At 45.7% G+C, this 13,951-nt stretch overlaps 2 protein-coding genes across 4 annotated transcripts; one reads left to right on the top strand and one right to left on the bottom strand.

Moving 5' to 3' along the window:
* The first annotated feature begins 67 nt into the window (after positions 1 to 67).
* hltf (helicase-like transcription factor) lies at positions 68 to 6,329 on the top strand. 3 transcript variants are annotated; one of them, XM_003962407.3, is made up of 24 exons: positions 68 to 177; positions 758 to 954; positions 1,035 to 1,201; positions 1,303 to 1,445; positions 1,559 to 1,650; positions 1,840 to 1,911; positions 1,992 to 2,183; positions 2,255 to 2,329; positions 2,415 to 2,500; positions 2,675 to 2,742; positions 2,861 to 2,908; positions 3,023 to 3,112; positions 3,199 to 3,272; positions 3,476 to 3,619; positions 3,757 to 3,889; positions 3,970 to 4,105; positions 4,396 to 4,575; positions 4,664 to 4,779; positions 4,872 to 5,053; positions 5,127 to 5,249; positions 5,321 to 5,433; positions 5,516 to 5,696; positions 5,777 to 5,857; positions 5,938 to 6,329. In XM_003962407.3, the coding sequence occupies exons 2-24, from the start codon at positions 763 to 765 to the stop codon at positions 6,079 to 6,081; spliced, it is 2,832 nt and encodes a 943-aa protein (XP_003962456.1). In that variant the 5' UTR covers positions 68 to 177; positions 758 to 762; the 3' UTR covers positions 6,082 to 6,329. The 3 variants fall into 3 exon arrangements, with proteins under 3 accessions (XP_003962456.1, XP_029687021.1, XP_011613743.1); XM_029831161.1 differs by having other exon boundaries at positions 3,020 to 3,112; XM_011615441.2 differs by lacking the exon at positions 68 to 177 and having other exon boundaries at positions 758 to 821; positions 3,020 to 3,112.
* A 163-nt stretch (positions 6,330 to 6,492) lies between these two features.
* LOC101067151 (glycogenin-1-like) lies at positions 6,493 to 13,565 on the bottom strand. The gene is made up of 7 exons (XM_011615427.2): positions 13,343 to 13,565; positions 10,951 to 11,086; positions 10,703 to 10,877; positions 10,448 to 10,610; positions 9,708 to 9,834; positions 8,830 to 9,067; positions 6,493 to 7,984 (listed from the first exon to the last, which is right to left on the bottom strand). The coding sequence occupies exons 1-7, from the start codon at positions 13,482 to 13,484 to the stop codon at positions 7,814 to 7,816; spliced, it is 1,152 nt and encodes a 383-aa protein (XP_011613729.2). The 5' UTR covers positions 13,485 to 13,565; the 3' UTR covers positions 6,493 to 7,813.
* Between the last annotated feature and the right edge of the window lie 386 nt (positions 13,566 to 13,951).

Below are 13,951 nucleotides of genomic sequence, written 5' to 3'. Positions count from 1 at the left end.
TTACTGTCTGTTTCACGATGGGGAGGAGCCTGTACGGCGGAAGCGGAAACACGTTGAAGAACAAGCCGGAAAATAACCGGAACTTGGTGGCGACGTGTTATTAGCTTGATTTTTTTACACAGTGGTAGGTTGTAATCATTATTACTTAAGTGATTTTTTTCAAAATTATAAAATAAGGTAAGTGAAATCTAAAATTATTTCGAGATGTTAAATCTGAAAGAAGAAGTGTGTGTAAAGTCTGAGAAGTCAAACTTTTTATGACCTACATTTCAGTCTTGGCGGGCAAATTGTTAAGCATTTCATTATCATTAACATATTTATGCATTTAAAAAAAAATATTTGACGACTGTATTCTGCGCGTTGCTGTGGCGTTCAAAGTTGGTTTGTGGGTCACTTGGTGGACTGCTTGTGTCTTAGTCGGAACTGGGAAACGGTGGGACAAATTTAAAGACGATTTGTCGCCATAGAAACGAAAGTATGAACGCTCAACATTCAGATAAATGGCATTTTGTTGTATTGACGTGTTTAGCGCTTAGAAAGAGTAGATTTAAGGTAAAATGTCAATACTAGACTGCATTACTTGTGATTAGTGATGTGTGATCAATAAATGAGCTCTTTAATATAGCCTCAGTGGTTATGTTTACAGTGCTCTGTGGAAATGTTACACAAGTAACACCTTTTTGTCACTGTTTATGTCTTAAATGCGTCACTGTATTATCATTCATTGTGTGTGTGGATGTTTGTTCGTGTGTTATAGGTGACATGTTTTCACGCTGGTGGAGGTTCGGTTGGGCGAGTGAGGAGGACCTTTTTGCAGACCGGTATGACACCAACAGTGAAACTCTCTCCCAGGCCATCCGAGCTGCAGCTGCCGAAGAACCGGATGCTGAGGGCAGCGTGCTCTTTGGCCATTTGAGGGGCACCGTGGTTGGCCTTAGATACTACACGGGGGTGGTCAGAGTCAGGCATTTGCCTTCTCACTTTGCCATGAAATGCAGATGCATCTGGGCACAGGAATTGCTGTATTTTCACAGGTGAATCGTGGGGAGATGGTGGGTTTAGTGCGAGAGCCCCAAAATCCTTATGACCCCAATGCAGTGATGGTCACTAACATATACGGCAACCAAGTGGGTCACATCAAGCGGGAGCTGGCAGCCGCTATGGCTGACGTCATGGATGTAAATCTAGCAAAAGTAGAGGGGTGAGTAAAACTTATTTTGTGTTTATGACATTGCAACAACTAAACAGCTGTGTTTGAGATAGAGAGAAAGATTTTATGTTTGCGTGTCATCGTGCTGTCAGGGTGGTCCATTCGGGCACAAACAACGCCTACAACATGCCAGTAATGCTGTCCTTCTGGGGCAAAGAAGAGAATAAATTTGCCGTGATGGAGAAGCTGGCACGACGTGGATTCAGACTGAATCCTGGAGAAGGTGGAGCAATGGGTATAAATGGCCTCTCGTCCACTGCGTTCATTACATTCACCTTTCTTTTTTTTTTAAAGTTTTAGGCCTGTACTTTGTGCTTTGCATGACTTTTCTCCTCTGTTGAATTTCAGGTACAAATCCAAACTCAAACCAGTATTACAGCAAAGGTTCTGGGTCACAGATGTATAAAAAAGGCCTGACTGTTCAGCTGACTGCAGAGGAGGTAACTTATCTGTCTAATATTCAATAATACAGCCTGGCCTTGAAACAGCTGTCATTGCTACTCTTATTCAGCTTAATGCTGTCCTGTTGATTTGTTTTCATATAAAAGATGAAACCCAATGTTAAAATAAAACAGTCCTCTCGGTGTTCATCGCTTCTGTTAGACCTGCAATATTTCCTCCTTTTCTAGCTGAAAAATGCATTTGACAACCTTTTTGAAAACTTGATGGAGAGCAAAGATGGAGAGCAAGAAGCAGCTGAGGTACATTTTCCACTGTATAAAATATGGTGGCGGTGGCAGGCTGCTGGTCACGTGTGGTGAGGCCTCCTTTCTGTCCACAGGCGGTGGGCACTCCTCTCCTGCCCCACCAGAAGCAGGCATTATCATGGATGTGTGCTCGGGAAAACAAATGCACTCTGCCACCCTTCTGGGAGAAGAAAGGCGAGCTCTACTACAACCGCCTCACGTGTTTCTCTGCCAAAGAAATGCCAGAGAGTGTTTGCGGGGGAATACTGGCGGATGACATGGGGTTGGTGAGTCATGAAGAAGTGCTCAGCTGTTGCCTATCAGATTTTCTTGAATGCAAATATGACTTCTTCACCAGGGAAAGACTCTGACCACTATAGCGCTCATACTCACCAACTTTCATGGTGGAAACCCTTTACCTGTGGAGACGTGTGTAAGTGAAGCCCAACAGTTCACTGTTTCCCATTGCCCTCTAATAAAATTGTGCTTATCCAAGTGTTTTATGTGCATGTGTGCAGGAGGACAAGTCTTCATCTATAAAGGCCAAAGCGAAACCCCAGACCCCGTCAGCAACAGCGACAGAAGCAGCAACAGGTTCAAGTGTGTAAGTGCCTGTGATTAAATCATCACGCTGTCTGTTGTGTTTGGGCCATTTTTATCACTTGTGCTTGCCTATAAAGTAGAAAAAAAGAGCATCTTCACTATCTGTTTCTTGATAAGGAGGGATAGTGTTTTCACAGTCAAGTTTTTAATCATGATAAATTCCTTTGCTGGTTAGTCCTCAGGTGGATTTGACCCTTGATGATTCTACAGATGTGGTGGAGATTGTGGACGATTCAAATAGAAGTAAGCATCAACATAATTCCTATATTTATATCATAGGGTGGTTAAATCTATTCTTTCACTTAAGTTAATGTCTTCAGTTGGTCTTGTGGTTGAAATTCACTTGCTCCCTTCTTTGGAGGTTCAAACAAAGAAAAGAAGAGCACAATGAAACGAAAGCCCAGTAAAGGTAAAATCCATCATTCTCTTCTTTATACGAGTAGATACATTAATAAAGCTTTTAATGAATTAGCCAACACGGACAATAATTCCCTTATCGTATATATATTTTTCGGTGGAGAAGCCCCAGTATTGGAGGAGGACCTGGACTTTGCTGCAGCACTGGGGGGCTCCATGTCAAAGAAGAAGAAAACGACCAAGAAGGCAACGTGCAGTATGTTTACCTCTGTCACACCCTGACTTGTTGATTTTTCTCATAACAATAAATAAGATGTTTATGTGCCTTTTTTGAATCTGCAGGCGTTGAACCTGCTGAGGACTTACCCAGAGCGACTCTCATCATTACCCCGCTCTCAGTGCTCAGCAACTGGATGGTAAGAAGAGTAGTGCACAGCAGGAGACACAGAAAAGGTTGCAGCTCATCACAGTGTCATTCACACACTGTAAAAAAACAGAAAAAATACAACAAAAAGGCTAGACTGAAGATGGTGTAAGGGGTTGCAAATAACCTAACACTAAACTTTCATGCATGAACTAAAGGGAAATATTCAGAGTTTTTATTTTTTCTCATGTGCAGGACCAGTTTGAGCAGCATGTGCGCGCTGATGTGAAGCTCAGGGTGTATCTGTATTACGGCTCAGAGCGCAACAGGAGCCAGAGGTTTTTGTCCTCTCAGGATGTGGTGATCACCACCTACAATGTTCTCTCTGCTGACTTTGGGGTGAGTGTAGAGGCAGATTTGCTGGTTACTTAAGGTCATTAAATAAGACATAGTAGCCAGTCATGTTAGGAGGGTATGTATAGCTTTCTTATCCCTCAACCCTCCTGTTTTTAAATAATAATTACATTTAATTTCAGAACAAGAGTCCCTTGCATGGGATTAAGTGGTTAAGGGTAGTTTTGGATGAAGGACACATCATAAGGAATCCCAACGCACAGATGAGTAAAGCTGTACTTCAGTTAAATGCTCAGCGCCGCTGGATTTTATCTGGTACATTAGAACCTCAGCGCACACAATGGGAGGTTTTGCAAAGTCTAATAGTGTCAATTCTGTTTTTAACATCTTTTTAGGCACCCCTATCCAGAATAGTGTGAAAGACCTGTGGATGCTGCTGGCCTTCCTGCGCCTGAAACCATTTGACGTGAGGGAGTGGTGGAACAGAGTGATCCAGCGGCCCGTTACCCAAGGAGACCGGGCCGGTCTGCAGTGAGCAGCCAGACACATTTTGTTGCACCCCAGTAATAATTCAGATTTCTGGCAGTTTAGGATTTATTGGAGTAAAAAAAAAAAAAAAATTAGGTCCTTTCTCCTGAAGTTCTCAGCTGCTTGAAAAAGTAAAGGTGTTTGTCACCTCTTTGCTATCTTACAACTAGACTTTATCTTAACTATGCCACTTAAATACTCTAAACCCCAATATTGAAACTCACTTTTTTTTTTTTTTTTTGGGAAGGTTGGGGTTTTGGGGCTATTTAAAGACATTAAATCTGTTTATCCAGGAACCTTCAAACCCTGGTCAAATGCATCACGCTGCGGCGCACCAAGAGCAGTAAAGTGAACGGGCGCCCCCTGGTGTTCCTGCCTGAGAAGACCGTCTGTGTGGAGCAGGTTGAATTGAGCCGATCGGAGCGGGAGGAGTACGAGCTGGCCCGCACTGAGGGGAGAAACACCATCAGGAGGTAGCTTTTAGATCATGAGTTTGTGTCAGTGAAACATAAAGTGTTAGACTGTTGCCCCACACATCACTGCTGGTGGTCCTGTGTGCAGATACGTTGCAGAGGGGACCATTTTACGAAATTATGCCGACATTTTGGTCATCCTGATGAAGCTCCGACAGCATTGCTGCCACCCGGATCTGTTGGCTAAACCCTCTACAGACCTCGGTGATATTTTTCCCACCCTCAGGGTCCCTCAATTTGTGCTGTGTCACTGCAACTTGGGTTTTTGTTCAATATTTTCCACACCACATATTTAGGCGCTTCAGCAACACCCGCAGAGATGCGGGAGCATTTGATCGAAAAGCTGCGGGTGGTGTTGGCCAGCGGCTCTGACGAGGAGTGCTCGGTGTGCCTGGAGTCAATCAGGCTGCCAGTCATCACACATTGCGCCCACGTCTACTGCCGACCGTGCATCACTCAGGTCATCAGCACTGAGCAGGTACTGCACATGCAGCGCGGAGGCAAATGTTGCACAAAGAAAACTGTTTCCCATATTGTGTGTCTGTGTTTAGGAAAGCGCACGTTGTCCTCTCTGCAGGGGTGAGATCAAGACCAATGAACTGGTGGAGTTTCCACCTGAGGAGATGGAGGAAGAGAAGAGCATCAACTCAGGAAAATGGCGGACAAGCTCAAAGGTTTTAGAGGCTGATTAAGTCAACACTCGCTTCTTTACCATTTGACACCCTTATAATTTGGGTCTTTTTAGGTCCAAGCGCTAATGGGAAATCTGCTTAGACTGCGGTGTGAAGATGGCAGCATCAAATGTTTGGTCGTCTCGCAGTTCACGCGCTTCCTCACTATCCTGGAGAGGCCACTGAGGTTAGTCTGGTGAACCTTCTGCCGCTTTAGAGCCAAAAAGAGCCAGGCAGCGGTTAGCACCAATATCCTCCCTCTTCCCCAGAGAGCACGGTTTCAGTTTTGTGCGCTTGGATGGCTCCATCAATCAAAAAAGGAGGACTGAAGTCATTCGGGAGTTCCAGAGCTCCACAGAAGACAGTCCCACCATCATGCTTCTGTCACTCAAAGCTGGAGGGGTGGGGCTTAACCTCACCGCTGCCTCCCATGTCTTCCTCATGGATCCTGTAGGTTTGGACTACAGTAGTATCGGTTTCATTTTACTGGAGATGAAGCCGGTCTCCTAAGTCTCCAACCTTTGTTTTAGGCTTGGAATCCTGCTACAGAGGAACAGTGCATTGACCGCTGCCACCGCCTGGGACAAACGAGGAAAGTTACTGTCACCAAGGTCAGCAAAGCGTTGAAACCATCATCTGTGCAGGTTCATAGCATCGCACAAAGTAGAAATGTTTTTTTTTTGTCCTGCAGTTCATTGTCAAACATTCGGTGGAGGAGAGGATGGTGGAGATCCAGAGGAAGAAGCAAGACCTGATGGAGAAAGCATTCGGCTCCACAGGCGGCGATCGGAAAACATCCCGGATTGAGGAGATCAAAGAACTATTGGAGCTGTAAATGTTGACAATGGAGACTTCACTGTATATTAAAAGGGCCCTTAAAGCACACACATATAGTTTATCTTTATGTAATTTTTTAAACCAGCTTATTGTGTGGCCCTTAAACACTGAATCAATGCCAGGCTGCTCCGAAGTGAAAAGCCTGATCTGCTTATCAGCCCTGATTATGATGCATTTATGCAATTGTGGTTATACGATACAAACCAACAAAGTTGAATTAAACAGATCAGTCATTCCGTTCTGACCAACTCTGAGGATATTTGTTTGTGTGTCCGTGCATGTGTGTGCGTGTTGGCATAGGAATTCAAAGGCCACTTTAGCCTTAATATTCATGATGATACAATGGCAGAAGCAGCTATAATCAGTCGGCCTCATTGGAGTCAACACAAACTTGGGAGAAGGTGAACTCTTTCTTTCCATGAGTTCTTTAATAATGCTTCACCAGGGTTGTACAGTTAACGGCTGGAGAACAGGACAGGCTGCAACACACTAATCACAACAGTTATGTTTCCACACTCATGCATGTGAAGGATCCAGCCGGCTGACGTCACTACGCTGAAACGCATCTGGTAACCTCAGCGGCCTCCTGTCGGGAGTGCGCTTAATGGAGTGAGTGGCGCGGGCGTTGGGAGTTAATGGGCACACAGACGGAGTGAAGTAAAAGTGGCACCACCGCCAGGAAGGATCGCAGCTCAACTTCTGCTACTCGTGGCTGTTACAGTAATCAAGTTTTGTAATAAGGCAGTTGGCAACACTGCAGGGAGGAAACGGCGCCAGGACGCCTGTGCTGGTCTGGGAGGGGGGGGGGCATATGTAACACTTTACTGTAACTCAACCAATACACAGAATTAATCACCGTGGCTCGGCGCCATGCAAACAACACAGCAGGGCCGGTACGTTGATAAAGCAGCACAGGTCACAAGATCACAGGAAGCTGGTGAGTGTCGAGGCACAGGTACACTCAGGTGAGGTGAACACTGACGATCTGAGCTGGGGGGGTTGCATATGTGCTTCACAGTGGTACTACAGGAAAGAAGCTGGTAACAGTCCAACACTTAAACTCCTTCCCTCTACAACATTTCCAGCAGTTTAAGTCATCTGATATTTCAGGAGGGTAGGAAGACTGAATCGGTGTCCGATCCTCGGAAAGGCGACGTGGGAGCTTATTTGCTTTCTTTTTGGCGTTGGAGGAGAAGGTTTTAGCACTGGATGGGGTCCATGTTGCATGGACTACTGACCGTATTAAAGCATCAGGCATATGTTAACAACTGCAACATGAAGCAGCGTAGCGTCAGGCGTTAGCAGCACTGCGGAGATGGGGAAGAAAATCATCAAGTCATGTATCGAAATTAAGTTTCAGAGCAGGTCTGCTTGGCCAGAGGTTTTTTTTTTTGTGGTCCATCTTTCCACCAATGTTAGACTCGTTTTATTGCTCCCCATTAATGTGAATTAAACTATAAAATGTTTGGAACAAGAAAAAATAAAAGTGCACATGTTACTGAGCATTTCATCCAAGCCACCACCTGAAAGCAAATAAGCACCTTTTGCTGATGCGCAAGATAAAGAACAAGAGTGTGGGAGTGGTGTTAAAGGTGGATTCTGTCTCCGAGCGACGCTCGCAGAGGCCTTCATCCCGTCGCCTGCTAATCAAGCACAGTGATGGGCCGAGTTTCATTTTCCCCACCGCGGAGCCTCCTCCGGTGCTCTCTCTGTCCCGTCACGCTCCCCCGCTACTTCAAGAAGGAGTCGAGCTTGCGCTCGATGTTGTCGAATGAGTCTTCACCCATGTAGTCCATCTGGCCCGCTTCCCAGAGCTGTTTCCTCTCCTCGGAGGAGATCTGAGGAGGCGGAGGAGCCGTGGCGGGTGCGGGCTGCTCCACCGGGTCCTGGTGAAGCTTATCCTGCGTGACAGAGTGAGTGAGTGAGTGAGAGAATGAATATGGGACAGGAAGAGCACTTTATAAGGTCTGGGTTTCTCCAAGTCAGCCCTACTGAACACTCTCCGTCGGCACTGTCCGAAGTACGGATAAGACATTATTCACACTGGCAGCAGAAAAGTGAGAACAGTTCTACAGGGTGAACGTTCTATAGGAGGCGTATGTTCTGCAGGAGTTGCAGAGAGTCAGGGTGAAGTTAGCAAGAATTTATTTGTGATCCCTGTGTTCATGCTGCACAGGAACAGTCTCCAGTCGGGGAACGTGCACGTTTTCAGAGGGTGGGAGGAGACCAGCATGCCCGCAGAGACGAAGAACGGGAAGGACCGACTGCTCCACAGAACCCCTCATTTGCGTTGGTCCTCCAGCCATTTCAGCAAAATCTGCAGCAAACCCCACTTGGCCTACAGGCTGAAATGCCATGGCAACAGGGTCCGTTCAACCTGACGTCATGCTACACAATTTTAAGCAATTTAGCAACCATTTGATTGCCTCACAGTTACAACAGCGATTAGCAGCTTCCTCCCATCCTCGAAGCCGCCCAACAGATGCCTGATGCAGATGTGCCCAGTACAGACTCTTTACCCAGTCGCCACTCAAGAGAGCCGCCTGGAAATGCCGGCAGCAACTAACATTTTTGGCCCCAGACTGGTCCCAAAGAACGTGGAACGGATCAACCGTTTTCCTGTTATTGTCCAACCAAAAGCAGACGGTGTTTTTCCTTCAGAGCTGCAGAGACGTTTGACAAAACCCTTTAACTTGCGGCACTTTACAGACGCTTTAAATCGCGCGGCGGCGAGATCGCGACTTGCCTCCTCGCTCTCCTCAATGAAGCCACTGTCGAAAGGGGCGTCCCCGTACGCCCGCTGCAGCAACGGCAGCACGTGTTTGGAGTAGAGCCGCCACCACATGAGCAGGTAGTCCGGGTGCAGCTGGTACACGTCGGGAGACGGGGAGTGACCTTTCACCTCACCCCTCTGAGCGTCGTAGGCCAGGTTCCACGGCTTCACCTTGCCCAGGAAGTGCACCACCTTGGCGTCACGGCCGTACCTGGGAACACAAGAGGTGGCTGAAGACACACGTCACCCAAAAGGAATGGACGCCAGCCTCCATCTGTTTTTCGTTGCGATGCCGTCACCGCTCAGCAACGGCCCAATATCCCAAAGATGGTTTCACTAAATGTTCGGCGTGACAACTGGAATGTCCTGGTGTCCTGGAATGTGTGCACACGCGTCGGTCATTTTCAAAAATGCAAATAAATGCTCTGTTGTTTGTCATTTGCTGTTATAGCCGATGATTTAAATGAACAATATTTCCCATATCTCAGCTCCTGCTGGAATTCTCTAAAACCCAGAATGATTCTGCCCTGTTCCTTTTCCTTTGGCAATGTCTGATTTCTTTTAGAAACCCAAACACGTAACTGGTGCTTTCCTCAACCACAACCAGTCACACGCAGAACAAACGAGTTGCTCCACAGCAGGGACGGGCAGCTCCAGTCCTCCAGGGTCAGATTCTAACCAGGTTTTCTATCCTACAGGTGGACAGCGCATTCACCTGAGGTTCCACTCCTCTAAGCGAAAGTATTTTCTACCTGGTAGGACACAAAACCCGGGTTGAATCCAGCCCTTGAGGACTGGAGCCGCCTGTCCCTGCTGTATGGAGTTACTGAAACGTGCATGTGTGTACTGACTGTTTGAAGGCTGGTAGATACGAGTAAATGGAGACGGTGCTGAGGTTGTAGATGAAGGGGAGGTGTTTGGAAATATCCGTGGTTGCCCAGGTGTTGAAGAAACTGTTGAGGACACCCTGATCTCCACCTGTGGACACAGATCGGTTTAATTTCCAACAACACTTGAACGCATCATTCCTGCTCTGCTTCTGCAGAGGTGCAGACACTAACGCAGGCGAACTGAACCGCACACACGTGTGTTCCAACTGTCTGAGGAGTATAAATAGAAACTGTAGCATGTCGACGACAGCGTGAGAGGACAATGCTCTGTAAAAAAAAAAAAACAGATATAACGAGTGTAGCTTACAGTCAGACCACGACTGGAGTCCATCGGATACTACCCTGTCAAATATTTCACTTTATTTTACAAATAAAGACGGCTTAATAAACTTTACTCTCTACTGCGAAGTCTAGCACAAAGTCCTCCTTCTGTTAACTTTCCCTCAGCAAAGATGTTGAGAAGAAACGCAAACTAATCTAAGGCGTCGCCTCTGACTCTCATTGAAGAGTCAGGAGGTGCTGCTCCACTGAGCGGAGGCTCACTGGAAAGAACTGGACTTACTGATATATATTTTTTTTTTTCTTCTTCATAATATGCAGCTGTGCAAACAAGCATACAAGGGTGCATCTGCCCCTCTTAATATGTGGCATTTCAAAACCCGCTTCTCTTCTTTTCTTCATAAATAAGCCACCAGTCTCACCGTCAAAGCTGCCATTTTCACTGCAGAACTGCAGCAGCTTCTCGTACGTTTCGTTAGACGGTCTGAAGACAAACACCCCCGAGTTGAAGCAGTCGGGCCAACCTGGGTCTGGTGCTGCCGACAGCTCCTCCCGCTCAAAGAGCTCGTCGACGTTTGATAGAACCTGGACATTTTCAAGCAAACGTCACTGTTCAGTCAGTAAAGTTTTGGCTCTCTGACGTGTTGCACAAGCGCCTCTGCTCCGTATCTTCTCACCATGGTGTCTGCGTCCATGAACACACACTTGCTGTAGTGCGTCAGAGACCAGCAGTGCAGCTTGGTCAGCGTCACCCCCAGGTCCGGGCGCTTCATCAGGGACAGATGAGCCGTATCGCCCGAGTCCATAACATCCACCAGGCGCACCTCGTCAAAGACGCTCTGCAGCGCATCCCTGCGGCGCACAACAGGCTTTCGTCACTGTGTCGAGTCTTTACTGCGTTACACAAAGGCAGAGGTGAAATTACCTGCATGGTTCCGCAACATGAGGCCCCACCAGCGCAACCAGGTTCCTGGTGGTGTTGTGGTTTCGTAACGACTGGCCCAGAACCAAAGCTCCCTTGGCGTAGCTGTCGTTTGTGGCCAACGTCACAAAAGCCTCGTCTGCATGGACACACACATTCATCAGCCGCATCGTTTGCATCTCCCAATCAGCGGGAGCGCCCTGGCAACATTAACGCTCCTTTGACTAGACTGACTCCACAGCTATCCACAGTTTTACCTTTTAGCATAACGTTCCTAAGGGGCTGATAAAAACTTGCTACACCAAGACTGACAGCAAAGAGCGGGGCTTGAGATTAACCAGAGCCTAAATTCCGCCCCACCGCAGCTACACTCAGGCCCTCTGTGGGCCCACTGTGTCGGCATCGGTGTGATAATGAGTCAGTTTCATGCATGAATTAGCAACGGCAGCGGGCGTTTTTGTTGCCGCTTGAGCAAAATTGGGCTTCCAGCCAGAGGATAGCATTGGTCCGAGTTCAACGTGCATCCTGAGGAGAGGGACGAGGGGGGTTTCCGGGAAACGCGATCGGTGGAGTTTCAGGGAACTAGTAAGTTAAGGTTAAGGCGATAACCACTGTGCCACTTGCGAGGCCGAACAGGAAGCATACGGGTGTGACCTATATGGGTTCCTATTCAGCATGGGCATGATGGTATGAGGGTTTTAAATATGAATTAAAGCGATAAGCAGTTTGAATAACAAGAATTCTGTTTGGAGTCTATTTTTGTATGGGAGTAAAACAGACAGGAACAAAAACAGTCTTTCCTTTGAGTATTTTCATGTTAATTTACTGTTTTTTGGTTCAGTAAGTGAACTTTACCATCACACGATTCAAACTTTTAAACAGATGACCATTTATGGTGGCTTTTTTTTTTTTTTAGAGGGAGGGAAGGCCACCCTCTGAAGCTCACGTAGGCACTGACAGTAAGTCCATCAAGTTACATTTGCCTCAAATTAATTCAGGAAGTCAACAGTTTCCTTTAAAAAAATAAAAGTGCTTTTGGTTTAAATGTAAAAAAAACAGACGTTTAAATTTGGGCACTCCGGCTGCAACTAAATCAATTAATTTAGCCACTTTCCTTTATGAAACACTCCTACAACAACTGTTGATGTACTGTTATACTTTATTATGTAATTTCATAATTTATTTATTTTTGGTACAACTAGTAAAAACTCACCAAACAGAAATTCTGGCATTTGATCTGTTACTTAATCTTTTTTCAGTACACTTTATTGATTGAATTAATATAAAATTTTGAGCTACTTTGCCAAAACATTAAGCTGTGATCAATATTGCAAACACACACATTCATTTCTTTTAAGTCCCTTACATTCAAAAATATTTCACAAGATGATATGAAGTAAGCGAGACGAACGGATAACCATTTGCCAGTTTCCTTATGACATCGTCATGGACAAAAATTTGTGTCAACTGAAGACACGACGCCTTGGCCGAAATGAGGAGTTTAGCACATCTGGCAATCATCCCACAGCTGGATCAAAGGAATATCAAAGAAATTTCACATTTTCCACAATCTCTGTTTAAAGAAAAATCCACTGAGTTTGTGATACAACACACATTTTTTCCAACATGCAACTGTAAAACCTCACGTCACGCCTTGCACACCTGAAACAAATGTTCATCACCAACCGTCTTACTCAGGTGTACTGGAGCAGAGAGAGTTCTCAAAACACACACAAAGGTGGACTTGCCAATGGGCTTTTTCATTCGTCCATTTCATCAACTTAGAAGTGTCTGTTGCAACAGGTCATTGTTTGTGTGAAGTTATCTGGAAGTTATCTGGAACTCTTTCACAAGATTAAAATAAAAAGGGTGTGAGCCACATGATGCCTCTTTGGTAGCACAGATTGTTGATGCAGAGTAAAAATTGTGTGTTTTGGCAGAAGGAAACACGACTTTTCATGGTCTATTTCTGATTTCTGTAGCACTTTTGAATGACTGTTTGCATCTGTTTTTATTGCACTGCATGAAAATGACGTCGGTACCGGCGTTAGTTTACTCACAAAGCCAAGTACGCATTTTAGTTTCAATTTCTGACTGAATAAAATGCAGGTTAAGTTTGACAACTATAACCGGATGTGCTCTTTTATTTGACAGCAAACTTTACAGCGGTCCAATCCACTGCAGCGGTCTCAAAAGGCACATGTAACCTGTCGCTTGCATCGCAAAAACTGTACAGAAATAAACTCTTATTGTCTTCATATTGTGATGTTTCGTGCAACCCTGATTAAATTCGCGATATATTTTGCAGAATAATTCGCGCAGCACCGTTCGGTCCATTCGGAAGTGGCCGTGTTTCGGTGTCGGGGGGGCCTCCCGGAGCACCGCCGACTCTTACCTGACATGGTGCGCCGAGCAGAGTCCACCCAGGCCCCGGAGGTCGTGATGGGACAGATGAGGAGTTTGCACTGCGAAGGGCAGAGCTTCAGCAGCTGGGAGCAGTCCAACACAGGAATTAAGTCCCACATTTTCCGGGTCATGTGACCACTGACAGCTGACACGCCCCCCTGCGCTCGCGCTCTGTAAAGTGTGCGTCTACGTTCAATTTAAATATATTTCTCGACAAACAAGATTTAAAGGAATCGTTCGCCTTTAAGATGTCGCTGCATAAAAGTGGAATCAAACACAAAATTGTGTCGATTAACAAAAAAACCTAAGTGTAAATATATAAATAATGTTGCTTTTGCAAGTTAAAAAAAAAACACTGTATTGATTTAAAAATCAAGTAAAGGCACTTGGCAAACAAAGGACATTTTTGCTGTTATGTATATTTCAGATTTGATCTGGATCCGCGTTCTGCCAGATGTGAAACAAAGCAATTTAGGAAGGTAATGAAAATCTAATATAAATTTCAAAGTCTGCCAGGATTGATAAAGCAGCAGAGTTCCAAATGAACCACTCAAATTAAAAGGTTTAAGTAACAAAGTGGCCTGAAATAAATGGGTAT

The sequence above is a fragment of the Takifugu rubripes genome, chromosome 2 (assembly GCF_901000725.2).
Source record: "Takifugu rubripes chromosome 2, fTakRub1.2, whole genome shotgun sequence".
Classification (NCBI taxonomy): Eukaryota; Metazoa; Chordata; class Actinopteri; order Tetraodontiformes; family Tetraodontidae; genus Takifugu; species Takifugu rubripes.
Note: the sequence above shows the minus strand (reverse complement) of the source record. Positions and strands in the feature narration are given on the sequence as shown.

Bases quoted from the DNA above. Each gene is read 5' to 3' on its own strand.
- LOC101067151 (XM_011615427.2), bottom strand. From the start codon at position 13,484: ATGACCCGGAAAATGTGGGACTTAATTCCTGTGTTGGACTGCTCCCAG. The intron at 10,878-10,950 runs GTAATTTCACCT...TGTGCGCCGCAG, and splicing joins CATGTTGCGGAACCATGCAG to GGATGCGCTGCAGAGCGTCT. The intron at 9,835-10,447 runs GTGAGACTGGTG...CTGTGTCCACAG, and splicing joins TGAAAATGGCAGCTTTGACG to GTGGAGATCAGGGTGTCCTC.
- hltf (XM_029831161.1), top strand. From the start codon at position 763: ATGTTTTCACGCTGGTGGAGGTTCGGTTGGGCGAGTGAGGAGGACCTT. The intron at 955-1,034 runs GTCAGAGTCAGG...GTATTTTCACAG, and splicing joins TTAGATACTACACGGGGGTG to GTGAATCGTGGGGAGATGGT. The intron at 5,250-5,320 runs GTTTTAGAGGCT...GGGTCTTTTTAG, and splicing joins AATGGCGGACAAGCTCAAAG to GTCCAAGCGCTAATGGGAAA.